This window comes from Mesoplodon bidens (assembly GCF_964165515.1).
Source record: "Mesoplodon bidens genome assembly, chromosome: 19".
In the NCBI taxonomy this organism is placed as follows: Eukaryota; Metazoa; Chordata; class Mammalia; order Artiodactyla; family Ziphiidae; genus Mesoplodon; species Mesoplodon bidens.
This window is the reverse complement of record NC_138179.1, coordinates 23,485,575-23,499,806: the sequence shown is the minus strand read 5'-3', so window position 1 is coordinate 23,499,806 and position 14,232 is coordinate 23,485,575. Positions and strand designations below refer to the sequence as shown.

The 14,232-nt window shown below is 51.9% G+C and overlaps 1 protein-coding gene across 5 annotated transcripts in view; it reads left to right on the top strand.

Moving 5' to 3' along the window:
* Nucleotides 1-14,232, top strand: part of GAS7 (growth arrest specific 7) — a 205,032-nt gene that overhangs the window by 179,603 nt on the left and 11,197 nt on the right. For all 5 annotated transcript variants that reach the window (XM_081219271.1, XM_081219270.1, XM_081219274.1 and 2 more), the window contains 4 exons: nucleotides 249-323; nucleotides 5,386-5,464; nucleotides 12,159-12,287; nucleotides 13,085-13,208. In XM_081219271.1, coding sequence (XP_081075397.1) covers nucleotides 249-323; nucleotides 5,386-5,464; nucleotides 12,159-12,287; nucleotides 13,085-13,208 — 407 coding nt within the window. The remainder of the gene's footprint in view (nucleotides 1-248; nucleotides 324-5,385; nucleotides 5,465-12,158; nucleotides 12,288-13,084; nucleotides 13,209-14,232) is intronic.

The window sequence follows — 14,232 nt, the reverse complement described above, 5'->3', positions numbered from 1 at the left end:
GCACAGCCTAGGACACAGGTGCATATGCCTCACTTTGCAGATGAGGTTCAGACAATTTTGTTCATTTATTCAGTCAACATGTATTGATTAAGCACCTACTATGTGTCAGGTGGACAGACAAGAGCCATGTACTTGCAGAGCTTATGGTCTGGCGGGTTCGTTTACATGGTTAGTAAGTAGCAGGGCTGCAGGTCGGACCCACAGTCTAGTGCTGGGGAGCTGACATGTTGGATTTTCTCCCTTTGCAGGATAAAGATTGAAGAAGAATATGCAAAGAACTTAGCTAAGCTCTCTCAGAACTCCTTGGCTGCTCAGGAGGAGGGGTGAGTAGGGAGGACAGTGATGGGAGTGGGGAAGGAGAGGGGACACTTGTTGGGGGGTCCCTTTTCACTGATCACTGATCGTTGCCATGGTCCCATATGGATGGAAAGGTCTCCATAGACCTGGCTGAAGGTGGGTGCCCATGATTCAGGGTGGGCATTCACGATTCAAGTTGGGCATTCATGGTTCAAGGTGGACATTCATGATTCAAGGGGAACATTCATGGTTCAAAGTGGGCATTCATGGCTCCAGCTGGCCAGCCATGACTCCAGGTGTGGGCATTCACACTCAAGGTTGGCACTTCCATATTATCTACTGTCGAGCGGCCAAGGGCCTCCTGCCAGATGCTGGAGTATGTCAGGACCCCCTCTGCCCTGTCACCTGGTAGCTGGGAACCAGCCTCCAGATGCCAACCCCTGCTCCCCTTTCTCTGAGAGCAGGCTGGTAGGAAACTAGGTGTGACAGGATTCCACACCCAGCCCCCTTGTTTAGAATTCTCTCCTGTGGGCCTGAGGCCCAGGCTCCCCTCCCCCTCCTGCTGTGGCAGTCCAGACCTCCTTGGGTGGGACCCGGGCTGGGAGAGGCTCAAGCCCACCCTCCCGGCCACAGAAAGATCCCTAGTTGGGGAACGACTGTAGTCTTCTCCGCTCCATCTGTTAACAAAGGGTTTCAACCTGTTGGTGGGAATGCAAACTGGCACAGCCACTATGGAACACAGTTAGGCAGTGCCTCAGAAAACTAAACATAGAGTTACTGTATGATCCAGCAATTCCACTCCTAGGTTTATATCCAAAAGAATTAAAAGCAGATATTCAAATACATATACACACATGTTCGTAGCAGCACAGTTCACTATAGCCAAAAGGTGGAAACAACCCAAATGTCCATCGAAGGATGAATGCATAAACACATTGTGGTCCATCCACGTTGGATATATGGATACATGATGGAATATTATTCAGCCATAAAAAGGAATGAAGTTCTGATCCACATTACTATGGGGATGAACCTCGAAAACATTATGTTAAGTGAAAGAAGCAGGACACAGAGGTTGCATACTGTATGATCCATTTATATGAAATGGCCAGACTAGACAAACCCATAGAGACAGAATGAAGATGGGTGATGGCCAGGGGGCGGGAGAAAAGGGGACTGGAAGTAACTGTTTAATGGGTACGAGGTTTCCTTCTGGGGTATGTGTTCATCTGCTTGGGCTGCTGTAACAGAATACCATAGACTGGGTGGCTTAAGCAACAGAAATATAATTAATCACGGTTCTGGAGGTTGGGGAGTCCAAGGTCAAGGTGCTGGCAGGGTTGGTGTCCGGTGAGAGCTCCCTCCTTGCGTTGCAGGTGGCTTTTCCTCAGTGAGGAGAGACAACGAGCTCTCCGGTGTCACTTCTTCCCCACCCGTATGACCTTATTTAACCCTCATTACTTCCTTAGAGGCCCCATTTCCAGATAACAGCCACACTGTGGGTTAGAGCTGCAACGTCTGAATTTGGGGAACACATTCAGTCCATCACAGGGTGATAAAAATGTTTTGCAACTAGAGGTGATGGCTGCACAAGATGGCAAATGTAGTAAATGCTTATCCTCTTTATAAAGTGGTTAATTTTGTGTTGTGTGAATTGCACCTCAATACTAAAACAAATACAGTCTCAGGAGTTGAAAGGTCCCCCGAGGTCCTCTCTCTAGTCCGACCTCTCTCCAGTGCAGACTCTGTTCGAATCCCACCTATAAGGGGAAGTGAGCCCCCGGGGATGGAAGACATTCTGTCATGGGCTGGCTGTGGTCGTCACAGAGCTGTGATGTTGAACAAGGCCAAATCTGCCTGCATGGCTTGAATCCTTCAGGCGATGGGGCTTTGCCAACCAAATGTGGCTTTGATTAGGGCCTCTGTGTGGGCTCGCTGTCTAGCCAAGAGGCCGCCTCGGAATGGTTTTCATTGACCCAGCAGGCCACTGGGTGGTCCTTCACGGCCAGTGTCTCTTCCAGGGACATAAATGAAGTTACCTCCGGCTTCCTCCTACTCCCTGCACCGGGCCTGAGACCAGGGCAGGAAGGGAGCTTCTCGGGGAGTCTCCCCTCCGGCCTGGGCAGGGGGCTTTCCTAAAGTACCCCCATGCCCCGCAACGCAGAGCTGCTCTGGAAGAGGCTTCCACCTCCTCGGCCTGAGCTGCTGCCAGGGACACTCCGTCCGGCCAACACGCACAGCATATGCTCCCAGCTGCACGAGCCAGGAGTCGGCCCTCGCCATCATGCCGTACACACGTGCACCCACAAACACGGGGCAACCCGCCACACGCTCACGTTCCGGCATCAGCGCAGCTCACGTGCAACACGGCCAGGAACACATAACCCCCCATCTCCCCTGCGTGCACGCACCACCCCCAGACACACGCTCCTTCTGGAGGCGCATGGGCCCGCCCCTGCTCACGACCTTCAGCTACACTGTTTTGCATTCACACACAGCTTTGCATGCCAGCCCGTCCACCTGAAACTTTCGAAGCGCGATGCCGGAGCCCAGAAATGTGGGGCAGCCTGGGGAGATGCGGATGGGGAGACTTGAGTTGTGCTGTGTCCAAATTAGATTCCACAGGGTGTGTGCACATTGGTAAATAAACAGCAGCAGGTGATTTGTCCTGCCTTCAGTTTTGCTATCCTGTGGTACTTGTGACAGTAACATGTGTTTTGATTTGGCAGGCTCAGACGGTCTGCTGGAACCGTGTGAGAAATGATATCTCGGGTTTTGGGTTTTGTTTTGTTTTTTCATTAACCTCTTATCAGATGAAAAAAATCTCTCTTCAGGGAGAGAATTTCTAAATGGCCTTTTTTCTAACTTGTGACGTGGCTCCAAGGCGGCTGGAATATTGGGAGGGGGGAGAGGCCTGCTTGGGGCTGGCCCAGCTCAGACAGGCCCAGCTGAGTGTTTGGAGTGATGTCCTCCTACTACTGAGGGCCCAGCCTGGAGGCAGGGCCGAGGACATTGTCCTGAGCGTGAAACTGTGCTTTCGCCTTTCCTCCCGATGACCCTCAGATGACAGTCTCAGGCCAATGTCACTGTCCCTGGGCCAGTTACTGACCACGTGCTCTGCTGGCAGCAGACTTACAGTCTCTCGGCACCACCAGGGCTTCTGGGCTCTTGTTTGTACCTCCTGCGGGCTGGCGAGTAGCTCAGCTGCAGGGAGAAGCCCCCTCCAGCCCCCTGTCATCAAACTCCCCCTCCTCCTGGGACTGCTTCTGTAAGCTTGTTGGCTTTCACTGTAGCTGTGTGATCCATCTTGAGATCATCTTTGTGTGTGGCATAGGTCAGGGGCAGGATTCCTTTCTTCCCTGTGGATGTACAGTTGTCTCTGTGCCATTTCTTGAAAGGCTGTCTGTTCTCCATTGAGATACTTGGCACCTTTGCTGCAAGTGCATCACCTGTATCTGGGCGAGTCTCTTTCTGGACCTGCTGTTCTGATCCCATATCTGTATGACTATCGTGACCGCTTCCACTCCCTCCTTCCCCCACCATGGACCCCCTACCCATCTGCCCAGTCAGGTAAGGAGCCAGGCCACCCAGTGTGGGCCCAGCCCAGCTCCCGGGAGCTCAGGCCCTTCAGGCCAAGACAAATGCCAGCAGCTTGGATCGCTCCGATTCTCACTCCGTCTCTTCTCGGGTGGGCCCCCCAGCTGGGATCACCTGAGGGGACCTTTCTTTGCTGCCTGACTCCAAGATAAAATCAATCAGTTGTTTCCCATAAACAGCCGCCTCAGCCTGGGCCAGCACCATGACCAGACAGGCCCAGACTCTGACCACAGAGATCTGTTCTGTTCTGTTCTGTTGGGTAATTCTCAGCTGCTGGCTGCTCGGCTCAAAACCCAGAAGCCTCGCAGCCTGCTGTCTTTGAATCAGCTTTTTTGCCCCTCAAGTTTAATGAATTCTCTGGGAGAAGTGGATTTTTTTTTTTTTTTTTTTTTTTTTTTTTTGGGCGGTACGCAGGCCTCTCACTGTTGTGGCCTCTCCTGTTGCGGAGCACAGGCTCCGGGCGCGCAGGCTCAGCGGCCATGGCTCACGGGCCCAGCCGCTCCGCGGCATGTGGGATCTTCCCGGACCGGGGCACGAACCCATGTCCCCTGCATCGGCAGGCGGACTCTCAACCACTGCGCCACCAGGGAAGCCCGGAAGTGGCTTTTTGATGAAATTAAGTCAACTGACCATTCAGCCCGGGTTTACCAGCTGGGTGGAGAGGTCTCGAGCAAACATGCAGGAGTATCATTTTGAAGGTCATCAAGGTTCAAGAATTCCGGATGAGGGAGACTGGAGTGCGGGGCCCTGCATTCAAAAGTCTGGGAGACTTCAGGAGATTGCTTCTATTTGGAACATCTCCTACCAGTGGAAAAGTTATTTAGCTTAGAGGACTTTGCCCTTCCCTGGTTGGCTGTGGGCAGCACTGGGGTTCACAATCCAGAACAAGTACTAGCGGGGGGTCACGCTCCTGAGGATGGTGATGGCGAGCCTTCTCTGCTGGGTGGGCATCCCTAAGAGGTTCCTACACCCAGCTGGTCCATTTTTGCCCTCCTTGGAAGTCAGGCCGCTGGAGGTTTACCTGCAAGCAGGGCTGTGTGGTGCCTTCTGTTTGAGAAGGACTTCTCCCTGAAAAGGCATCCGTTCTCCTTCCTTGGCTTGCCAGCAGGCATTTCCAACCCTCAACAGTAAACCAGGGAGGAGCGACAGGAAGGCCGGAGACAGTAATGGGCCAGGTATTAGGGTCCTCACGGCACTGTGCCCCACCTCCCTCTCACATATCCCTGGTCGTCTGGGCTTCTGGATATTTCCCCAGGCACTCGACTGTCTGCTGCAGTCTGTTCTCTCAGCTTGGTTCGGGAAGGCTCCTCTGTGGTCCTCAGGTTTGTTTTGTGCCTGGCCTCTGCCTCATCCAAGTCCACGGTCTCTTGTGTCGTACACTCCCCCGGGACTCGTGGTCAAGACCCACCATCCTGTCTCAGGGAGGGCCGTGGCCTCTGACCTGAGGTCGGTGTGGCCTCCCCGAGCCTCATCGACTCCTTGGTGTTGCAGCTCCCTGGGAGAAGCATGGGCGCAGGTGAAGAAGAGCCTTGCTGACGAGGCTGAAGTTCACCTCAAGTTCTCCGCCAAGGTAAGCCCTCCCTGGGTTGGTCCTACAGACCGGTGTGGTGTTGCACAGTTTCCATGGTGTAAATTTCAAGAGTTGGGAAGAGATGCTACCCTTAGACCGTGCTCCCCCTATACCAACAAAATAGCATCAGTAATCATACACATCCATCAAGAGCGTGGATAATAGTCAGATGTAGTTAGGAGGGTATGAGGATATGTATTACCTTTGTTTTTAATGTAGTTTGTTCATTTTAAGTTTAGATCATTTAATGTTTAATACTGGCTGTCTTTAACAACCAACTCACAAAATGCCTCCAGATTTAACCCTGGGCCCTGATGAGCCAGTGCGGGTAACCCCAGCACACCTCTGTGAGGTGAGGGTAGATGCCCCTCAGTTTCTCGGGTGAGCCCCTGAGGGATGAAACTGCACTTTTGTGTGGCTTGGCTTTCAAAGGAATGCATTGGCATTTTCTATCTCTTCTTAGTGTCGGGAGAGACTAGACTCTTTCGAAGGGAGAATGTTTTTGTTTTGTTGTGTTTGTTGTTACACAGTTTCAGACTAGGTAGCTGACCCTTCTTTCCATTGGTCCAGAAGACTCTAGCACGTGCCCTCGGACAGTGATGTTTCTCTCCCACTCACTGTGTCTTCAGGACTCTGAGTGGTGCCTGGTACATAGTAGATGCCAATAAATATTTTCTGAAGTTACGAGTGAATAGGACCCCTGACGATCTCCTCTCGACCCCCTAGTCTTTTCAGGCCTACTTTCTGCCAAGATTTCTCCGTGTTTCCAAACAACCCTCTCTTCCCCACTCCCTGTCTCCTGTCTCCAAATTCCCTCTCAGGCTCTTAGCTGCTTTCCAGGTGGAGAATAAACCAAGAGCCTAAGGGGGAAATTCACACTAAAGTGTACGTGACTGATGGGGCCGCCCACTAGGATGCTTGCCTTCTAAAGGATGAGAGCCCCTGGAGAGGGGCACCATTCCCGGTGACCTTTGCCTACTGGGTCTACGCTCATTCTTCTGCCCTCCCACAGTCACCAGCCCAAGAGGACACTGGGACAAAGCGCTTAAACCCTCTGAGCCCACATTTTAACAGCAGGGTGTACACTGCCTCCTTTAACATCAGGGTGTCCAGGAGGAGGATGCCACTTGAACGTGGCATCCCACAAAGATGGCTGCTCCTTCCCGCGACTTCCACACTCAGTTCTCCCAGGTCCTATGTCTTTTCTAGCGCTTCTTCCACAACAGTTGCATTTCTGGGCTTAGTGTGCTGTTGGAAGACAGGAAACTGACTTTGTATCCAGGTCTCCACCCCACCCGGTCATGGTTCTCCGCACACCAAGGGCAGGGTGAATGACTCGTACGGCTGAGATGTGTGAAGGAGCTTTATAAAGAGCTGGGCTGGGAGGAAAAACAGTGTGTTACCAGCTCCCTGCTCCCGAAGGATGCTGGAGCCCCAAGACTGAGTTGACACCCAGATGCGAGTGAGAATTCCTGGGCCAGCAGTGGCACACTAACCTCAGACACCACTTGGCAAGGAAATTGCCTCTCAAGTACTGGGAGAGAAGGGAGCTCCGTGAATGGGTCTCTTTCGAGACTTGCGTACAAAGCAGGGAGTTGTTTTGAAGCTGTAGATCATGGTAGTGTTCCCTTTAGGTCTCCCTTCTCCCTCCTAGCCCCCAGCAGCTCCAGCTTCTGCGGTGGTGGAAACTTCCGTTGACTGTGAGATGCATGCAGAGGCTGCCATTGTGATGGGACTGGGAGCCGGGTCTGCGAGCTTCTGAAGGGTCGCCTGCCGGAGCCCCAGAAATCCTGGTGGCATTTGCTCTCCATCAGCAGGCCGCCTGATTCTCGATTGTTCGTAAGGTACCCAGCGGGTGATAGCACTCCCCCATGCAGTGTTTTCCTCTAATCTTTCCTTTTACTACCGCTGCTCACAGCAGCACGTCTGGTCACCAAACCGGGTGGGTTTTCCCCACACCAACCAATTCCCTGACCCCAGCTGGGGGTCCTACACTTTAATTCAGCTCTGACACTAACTCCCCCAGGGTCAGCATAGGATCCCGCAGGTTAAGGACTCAGTGCTACAGGACCAACCCTACTTCAGATGGCTATCGTAAGTAGTGGGTCCCCAGGTTACCCACAACTTCTGTCCAACTTGGCTACAAATCAGGGGTTCCCGTGACCCCCTCCTCAGGTTTGATAATTTGCTAGAACAGCTCACGAAACTCAGGGGAACACTTATTAGGTTTACCAGTTTATTATATATTAAAGGATAGGATAAAGGCTAGATATGTGTGTTCACCAATCCAGAAGCTTTCTGGGCCCTGTGACTGACAGATTGTAATGGAGGTATCATCACGTAGGCAGAATCAATTATTAACTCAATCTCCAGCCCCTCTCCTCTCCCCAGGGGATGGGGAGGGGGCTGAGAGTTACAAGCTTCTAATCATGGCTTGGTCTTTCTGGTGACCAGCCCCCGTCCAGGAGCCCAGGCAGAGGCACCTCATTAGAACAAAAGACTTCCTATCACCCAGGAAATTCCAAGGGATGTAGGAGCTTGGTATCAGCAACGGTGGCTCAGAGACCAAATATTAGACCAAAGGATGCTCCTGGGACCTTGGTTGTTTAGGAAGTTGCAAAGGCTCTAGGAGCTCCAGCCAGGAGCTGGGGACAAAGACCAAAATATATATTAGTTATTATATCACAGTATCACAGTAATGTAAGTGTTAGGTGTAGGATATCATTCATCTCCCTCAATTTTATCAGCTACTGTTCAAGACAGCATCTCCGTTTCACAAATGAGTAGGAATAGAGGGGTTAAATCACAGCCAGTGGTTACACAGCCAAGTGGGCTCAGCTGCTGAGGAAGCAAAGGCGAGGACTGAGTGAATTGCAGCTTTGACCCCCAGACCTTTTCTCCGGGCAGACCAGTGGCATTTAAAACACAGAACCCTGTTCTGAGGAGCACTCTGCCCTCTCTTAAGGACTGTCCAGGGCAGTGCAGTCTGGCCCTCCAAATGCCGGGATGTTTTAATTCAGGGCTGACTTCAGGTAGCTGATGGGAGGCTTCTGAAGAAATGTTCACACAAAATTCACACATAGATTTTTCTATAAGAATGTCTGCTGCCTCCAGCCCGTCGGTCAGTGTCGGTGTCCTCAGGCAATCATGGTGGCAGCCCAGTGGTTGTATGACAATTCCTTGAAAAGAAAAGGCTCCAAGGACTATCCGTCCGCCCTGGATAATACGGCTGCATATGTGCGAAATCCATTTTACCATCTGCTCCAAAAGGCTCGTTGAAAACTTCCACCCTGAATGTTCTGTATCGGGGGCAAGAGCTCTTTAAGAAATGCAATCTCATTTCAGGAATCGTTTAGGCTTTTCTAGTCTCCTAGCTCGAGCCACTGTTCATAGCAACAGGCTGTTAAAGAAATAAGATTGCTATATATAAAGGAAGTTATACCCGCTTCTGGGTGCCGAAGGGAGAACAGAAAAATTCCTTCTGGTGGGAGAAAATCTAATCCTGCAGTCGAGGCCGTGCGTTCAGCCAGAAGATTTCGGGGGGCACAGTGAGCCTCAGGAGACAGGACTTTTATGTCAGTGCCATCACTAACAAGCTTTGTGACCTTGGGCAAGTCACTTAGCATCTCTGAGCTTCCATTTTTTTCATGTGTGAAATGAAGAGATTGGACCAGATCAGTGACTTGAACCTTACTTGACTGTGACCCACAGTTATACGTTTTCCATGGCCACCTGGAACACACAGGTATCCACATCCAGATATCCGCATACAGATACACATGCACGTGGCTAAAACAACTGTTGGTGAAACTACTTAACCTTCTGCCTAAAATGCACTCTGATATTTTCTCTTTGTGTCTGGGCTATGCTCATCTAAAAGCAGGTCCTGACCCACTAAAATGATTTCACAACTCTTAGTAACCCACTGGACTAGATACAGGCATACCTTGTTTAATATAACACTTTGCTTTAGTGTGTGTGTGTTTGTTTTGTTTTGTTTTAACAAATTGAAGATGTGCGGCGACCCTGCGTTGTCAGGCGATGGTTAGCATTTTTTTTAGCAATAAGTATTTTAAAAATTAAGGTATGTGCATTTTTTAAAACTTATTTATTTATCTATCTATCTATTTATTTATTTATTTATGGCTGCGTTGGGTCTTCGTTGCCGTGCGCGGGCTTTCTCTAGTTGTGGCGAAGGGGGGCTACTCTTTGTTGCAGTGCGCGGGCTTCTCATTGTGGTGGATTCTCTTGTTGCGGAGCACGGGCTCTAGGCACACAGGCTTCAGCAGTTGTGGCACGGGGGCTCAGTACTTGTGGCTCGTGGGCTCTAGAGTGCAGGCTCCGTAGTTGTAGCACACGGGCTTAGTTGATCCACGGCATGCGGGATCTTCCCAGACCAGGGCTCAAACCTGTGTCCCCTGCATTGGCAGGCGAATTCTTAACCAGTGCGCCATCAGGAAAGTCCCAGTATGCATTTTTAAGACATAGAGCTATTACACACTTAACAGACTACAGTATAGTGTACACATCACTTTTATGTGCACTGGGAGACCAAAAGAATCCATGTGACTCGATTTATTGCAGTCTTCACTGTATTGTGGTGGTCTGCCCCAAACCCACAATGTCTCCGAGGTCTCCCTGTGGTCTCTGAAATTCCCGCCAACTTAAGTTTTCTCTTACTCTCTTCTGATGAGTGACATGAAAGGAGGAGACAGGAATTCTGAAAGGCAAACCGAATGGCTTCAATAGCCTGTGGCATCCAAGCCAGGCCAGCTCAAGTTCATGAGGACAAGCTTCCAGGGAGGGCTTCTGCCTCCTGGTTAGCCAGAGATGCTTAAACGTTAAGAATGAGTATAAAAAAACACCCAGCCGACTTTCTTAAAGAAAAAATTAGCTTTATTTTCAAAGTACTTAAAATACAGAGGGAGAATCCATGGGTCTTCAATCCACGGGGTTGAATCGCTTCTGACAGCCAGTAGCGCGATGTTTCCAGAATGTCATTTGGAATTGGGGGAGAGCGTTTGGGTGTGTTGGCAGGATCCTGGGGCCCTTCTCCAGACCACAGAATCTGGGGCCGGCGCCCAGGACTCCTGAGTATTGATAAGCCTCTGCAAGGTCACTCCTGGGTACATGAAGTATGGAAATCCCTCAGAAAGAGACCGCGGAGTTACGGGGTCAACAGGCTGAGTTAACCCACGTAGAGCCCCATCAGGAGCCGGTTCCCACGGCAGCCAATTATGCAGCCCCTCCCCCTCCTCCCTCAAAGCCATTTAATCTGTGTGCGGAAGGTGTTTCCTTGTTCTCAGCAGCGCTCAAGTTTGTGGCATCTTACAGACTGCCACCAGATGGGGGTGTTTTCCTGTGCAAGGAAACTTCCAAGGGCTCAAAAAAATGATAGCAGACGTTACAAGCAACGGGAGAAGAGAAGGGCGTTTGTGCAGCCCGCTCTCTGTTAGTCTTTGAAGGTTGTCCACCAACAGAGCATCGTCTTGTCACCCAGGGCATCGGGCCCTGAAGATCTAAGTAGAGAAGGATCACCCACTGTGCACCAGCTCCGGCCAGATGCTGCGGACACAGCAGTGACCAAGCCAGCGTGGCCCCCACCCTCCTAGAGCTCACAGTGATGTGTACTCGGTGCTTTAGGACTAGGAGCACCTCTGTCCTTGAGGTCTCTGGGGAAAAGATAATGTGGGAAGAAGGGGCCTGGTGAAGAGGAAGAGGGGAGCGATCACAGACCCCAGAGCTGGGATCTCATCCATCCAGGGAAGTTCAGCTCTGCTTCCCAGAGGGGCGGATGGAGGCTGAGGGGCCCTGGAAGGCAGATCGAGGGGGCCCAAGGAGGCCAGTGGGTGGGGCTCTGAGAGGCTGAGTCGGGGGGCTCTAGGCTGTGACTCTGACCACAGCAGGTCCACATTTATCTGTTTTCTCATCAGATACATCTCATGTTCACAACCCCCCCCAAAAAAGTTTTAAGTAAAAGTTCTCCTTCCAAAGAGAGCGGAGTGGGAAAGAGGGAAGGAATAAAAGAGAAGGAAAAAGCTTGAACACCAACCTCACCCAGCACCTCTCAGAGCATAAAGAACCCTTCTCTGTCCCTGGGGGTGCGAGGCCAGTTCATTCTGGTGCGGTGGGGTTGCGCCAGCCTCCATGCAGAGACCAGCAGGCACAGTTCAGGAAGAGGGGGCCCCTGAGCTCCTAACAAGACATCCTCGACATCCAGACCATGAGCAGATCCTCTGTGGTCTCAGCACCTGGCACGTGGTAGCTGTCCAATAAGTAGAGCTGACCCGAGATCACCTGATTAAATGTCACCCACGCAGCAGTCCCTGTGTTAAGTGCTCGGGGACACAGAGATGGTGGCTTGGGTTCTGCCCCAAGAAAGCTCCCAGGTTGGAAGGAAAGGGAGCCGGACACCTGAGCAAAGCCCTAGAGGAAGCTCTGGGGACTTAGCGCAGGAAGGGGGTGCCCGCAAGGGACTCGAAGGCTCCAGATGCTAACCTGTCCATCGGTGTGAACGTTGGCACGTGGCCAGCTGAGGTGACTTCCTTGACCGCTACCAGATAAGCAGCCACTTGTCTCTGACCTTCCGGTGGGAAGGTCCCCCATCCTCGCCTGCAGGGTTGGGGGCAGCGCCCCCTCCCTCCATGTGCAGCTGACGCCCCGGGGGTCCTGAGTGTGTCTCCCCCGTCGACAGCTTCACAGTGAGGTGGAGAAGCCCCTGATGAACTTCCGCGAGAACTTCAAGAAGGACATGAAAAAGTGTGACCACCACATTGCAGACCTCCGCAAGCAGCTCGCCAGCCGCTATGCCGCGGTGGAGAAGGTGAGGCCCAGGATGCCAGGGCGGGAGGGTGCCGCTGGAGGACAGGGGGCTGGGAACCAGCAGGGGCTCCGTGTGCCAAGGCAGAGGCTTTTGTCCCCCCATGGCAGGATCTGGAGGGGTGGGGAGTATGAGATGCCCCTCCCCCAGCCAAAGGGTAGGTGGGCTGCTTCCCCCTGGTGCTCAGATTCTGAGTGGGAGTGGGTGTGGCTGCACCCGCAGTGGAGGGTGTAGGGGGCCTCCCTCCGGCACATGAGACAAGGTACACCCTGCTTTCTTGGGTCTCGGAGCCTGGATTTGCTGCCGGTCCACATGGGGCCCCTTTGCCTGGGTCTCACCTGGCAGATTCCCTCCTGACGGAATCCCCCACCTGCCAGCAGCTGCCACCAAAGGGCCCATCCTGCCCCAGAACGGGGAGCCTGGTGCTACCAGCCGATAAGCACTGCTGGGAAGTGATGTCGACCTTTGTGGTCCCTGCCACCCCGGAGAAGCTGTGATTTTAGGACCGCTTGGGTCCCCAGTACGTGTACATGCTCCAATGAAAACATGCTCTGAGAGGCTTGCTCTAGGCCAAGAGATGGGGATGAGAGGATGCTTGGCAGCCTCCACGTGGTCCCTAACTGGCTGGGTGATGCTGGTCTAGCTGCTTAGCCTGTCGGAGCCACTGTGGCCTCATCCACAAAAGCAGGGAAAAGAAAGGACTCTTACCTAGAAAAGGGGAAGCCAGGCCCCGTGTGTCCCGTCCCATAGGCCCTTCCTGGCTCTGAGCCCATGAATAGCTTCACGTCCTTGGACCCCAGGCCCGGAAAGCCCTCACGGAGCGGCAGAGAGACCTGGAGATGAAGACCCAGCAGCTGGAGATAAAGCTGAGCAACAAGACGGAGGAGGACATCAAGAAGGCACGGAGGAAGTCCACACAGGCGGGTGAGTGAGGCACCGTCGCCCGCTGCCCCTGTCCGTCCTCACCTGGTCACAGAAACACAGGAGGGGCTGAGAGATGGGGTGCCTGTGAACGTGCACCCCACAGGATGAGGCTGGGGTGTGGGGCTGTGGGGTGGGGAGCAGACCCGGCTGTGTCCAGGCTGTGGCAGGGGACAGGGCTCCCCACACCCTCCCTTTGGGCCAGAGGGCTCCTTCTGGTCCAAGCCCTGGGCCTCTGGCCAGGAGGTGGACAGACTCTTCCAGGCACCTGGAATTCAGGGGTTCTGTCGCTGCCTGGAGCTCCTAGGGGAAGTGCAAACCACACCCACCCAAGCTGTCCCACCTCCCCGGGGAGTGCTACTCCAAAGGTTCACCTCTGGTGATGGGCTTCTGCCCCAGAACAGAGGTCAACATTTTGTTTAAAGAAATAGCCGTATTTCAGATTTTCTCCAAAAGATTTCCCAATGAGTCAGCTTCTGCTTCCACCTAGAGGTAAAAATTAGCTAATGCACAAGGAAGGGGGAGAAAAACCAGTGAGAAACAGTAATCTAAAAAAAAATTGTTAAATATTTCTAAAAAACCAGTTTCATGGTGTACAAGGACAGTGCGTTTTGCTTTCTGGGATTAAAATATGTGCTGTGGGATTAGGGTTTGGATTAGATGGTCTCTAAATCCCTTTCACCCCAACTTCTGGTGGACCTGGTATAATTAGTTCATTATAGGATGAAACAGCCACCTTAGTGACATTTTGAAATAAGGTGGTATAAAAATGTCATAACAAAATAGTGTAATATAAATACAGCATTTTATATAAAGATCTTTAATGCACAGTGGTAAAGTATTGGATGCAGAAACAGAAGGCACAGTATACTTGTTGAGAGTAGGAAAGGGAACCCAAGGATGGGAGAGGCACATTTAAATTAGTTTAATTTATTAAACTATTAAAAAATAAAATTATATTACAAAAACAATATTGCTGCTTGACAAAAAATTTTAATCAACACGTAAGAATATAAAATCTTATTCC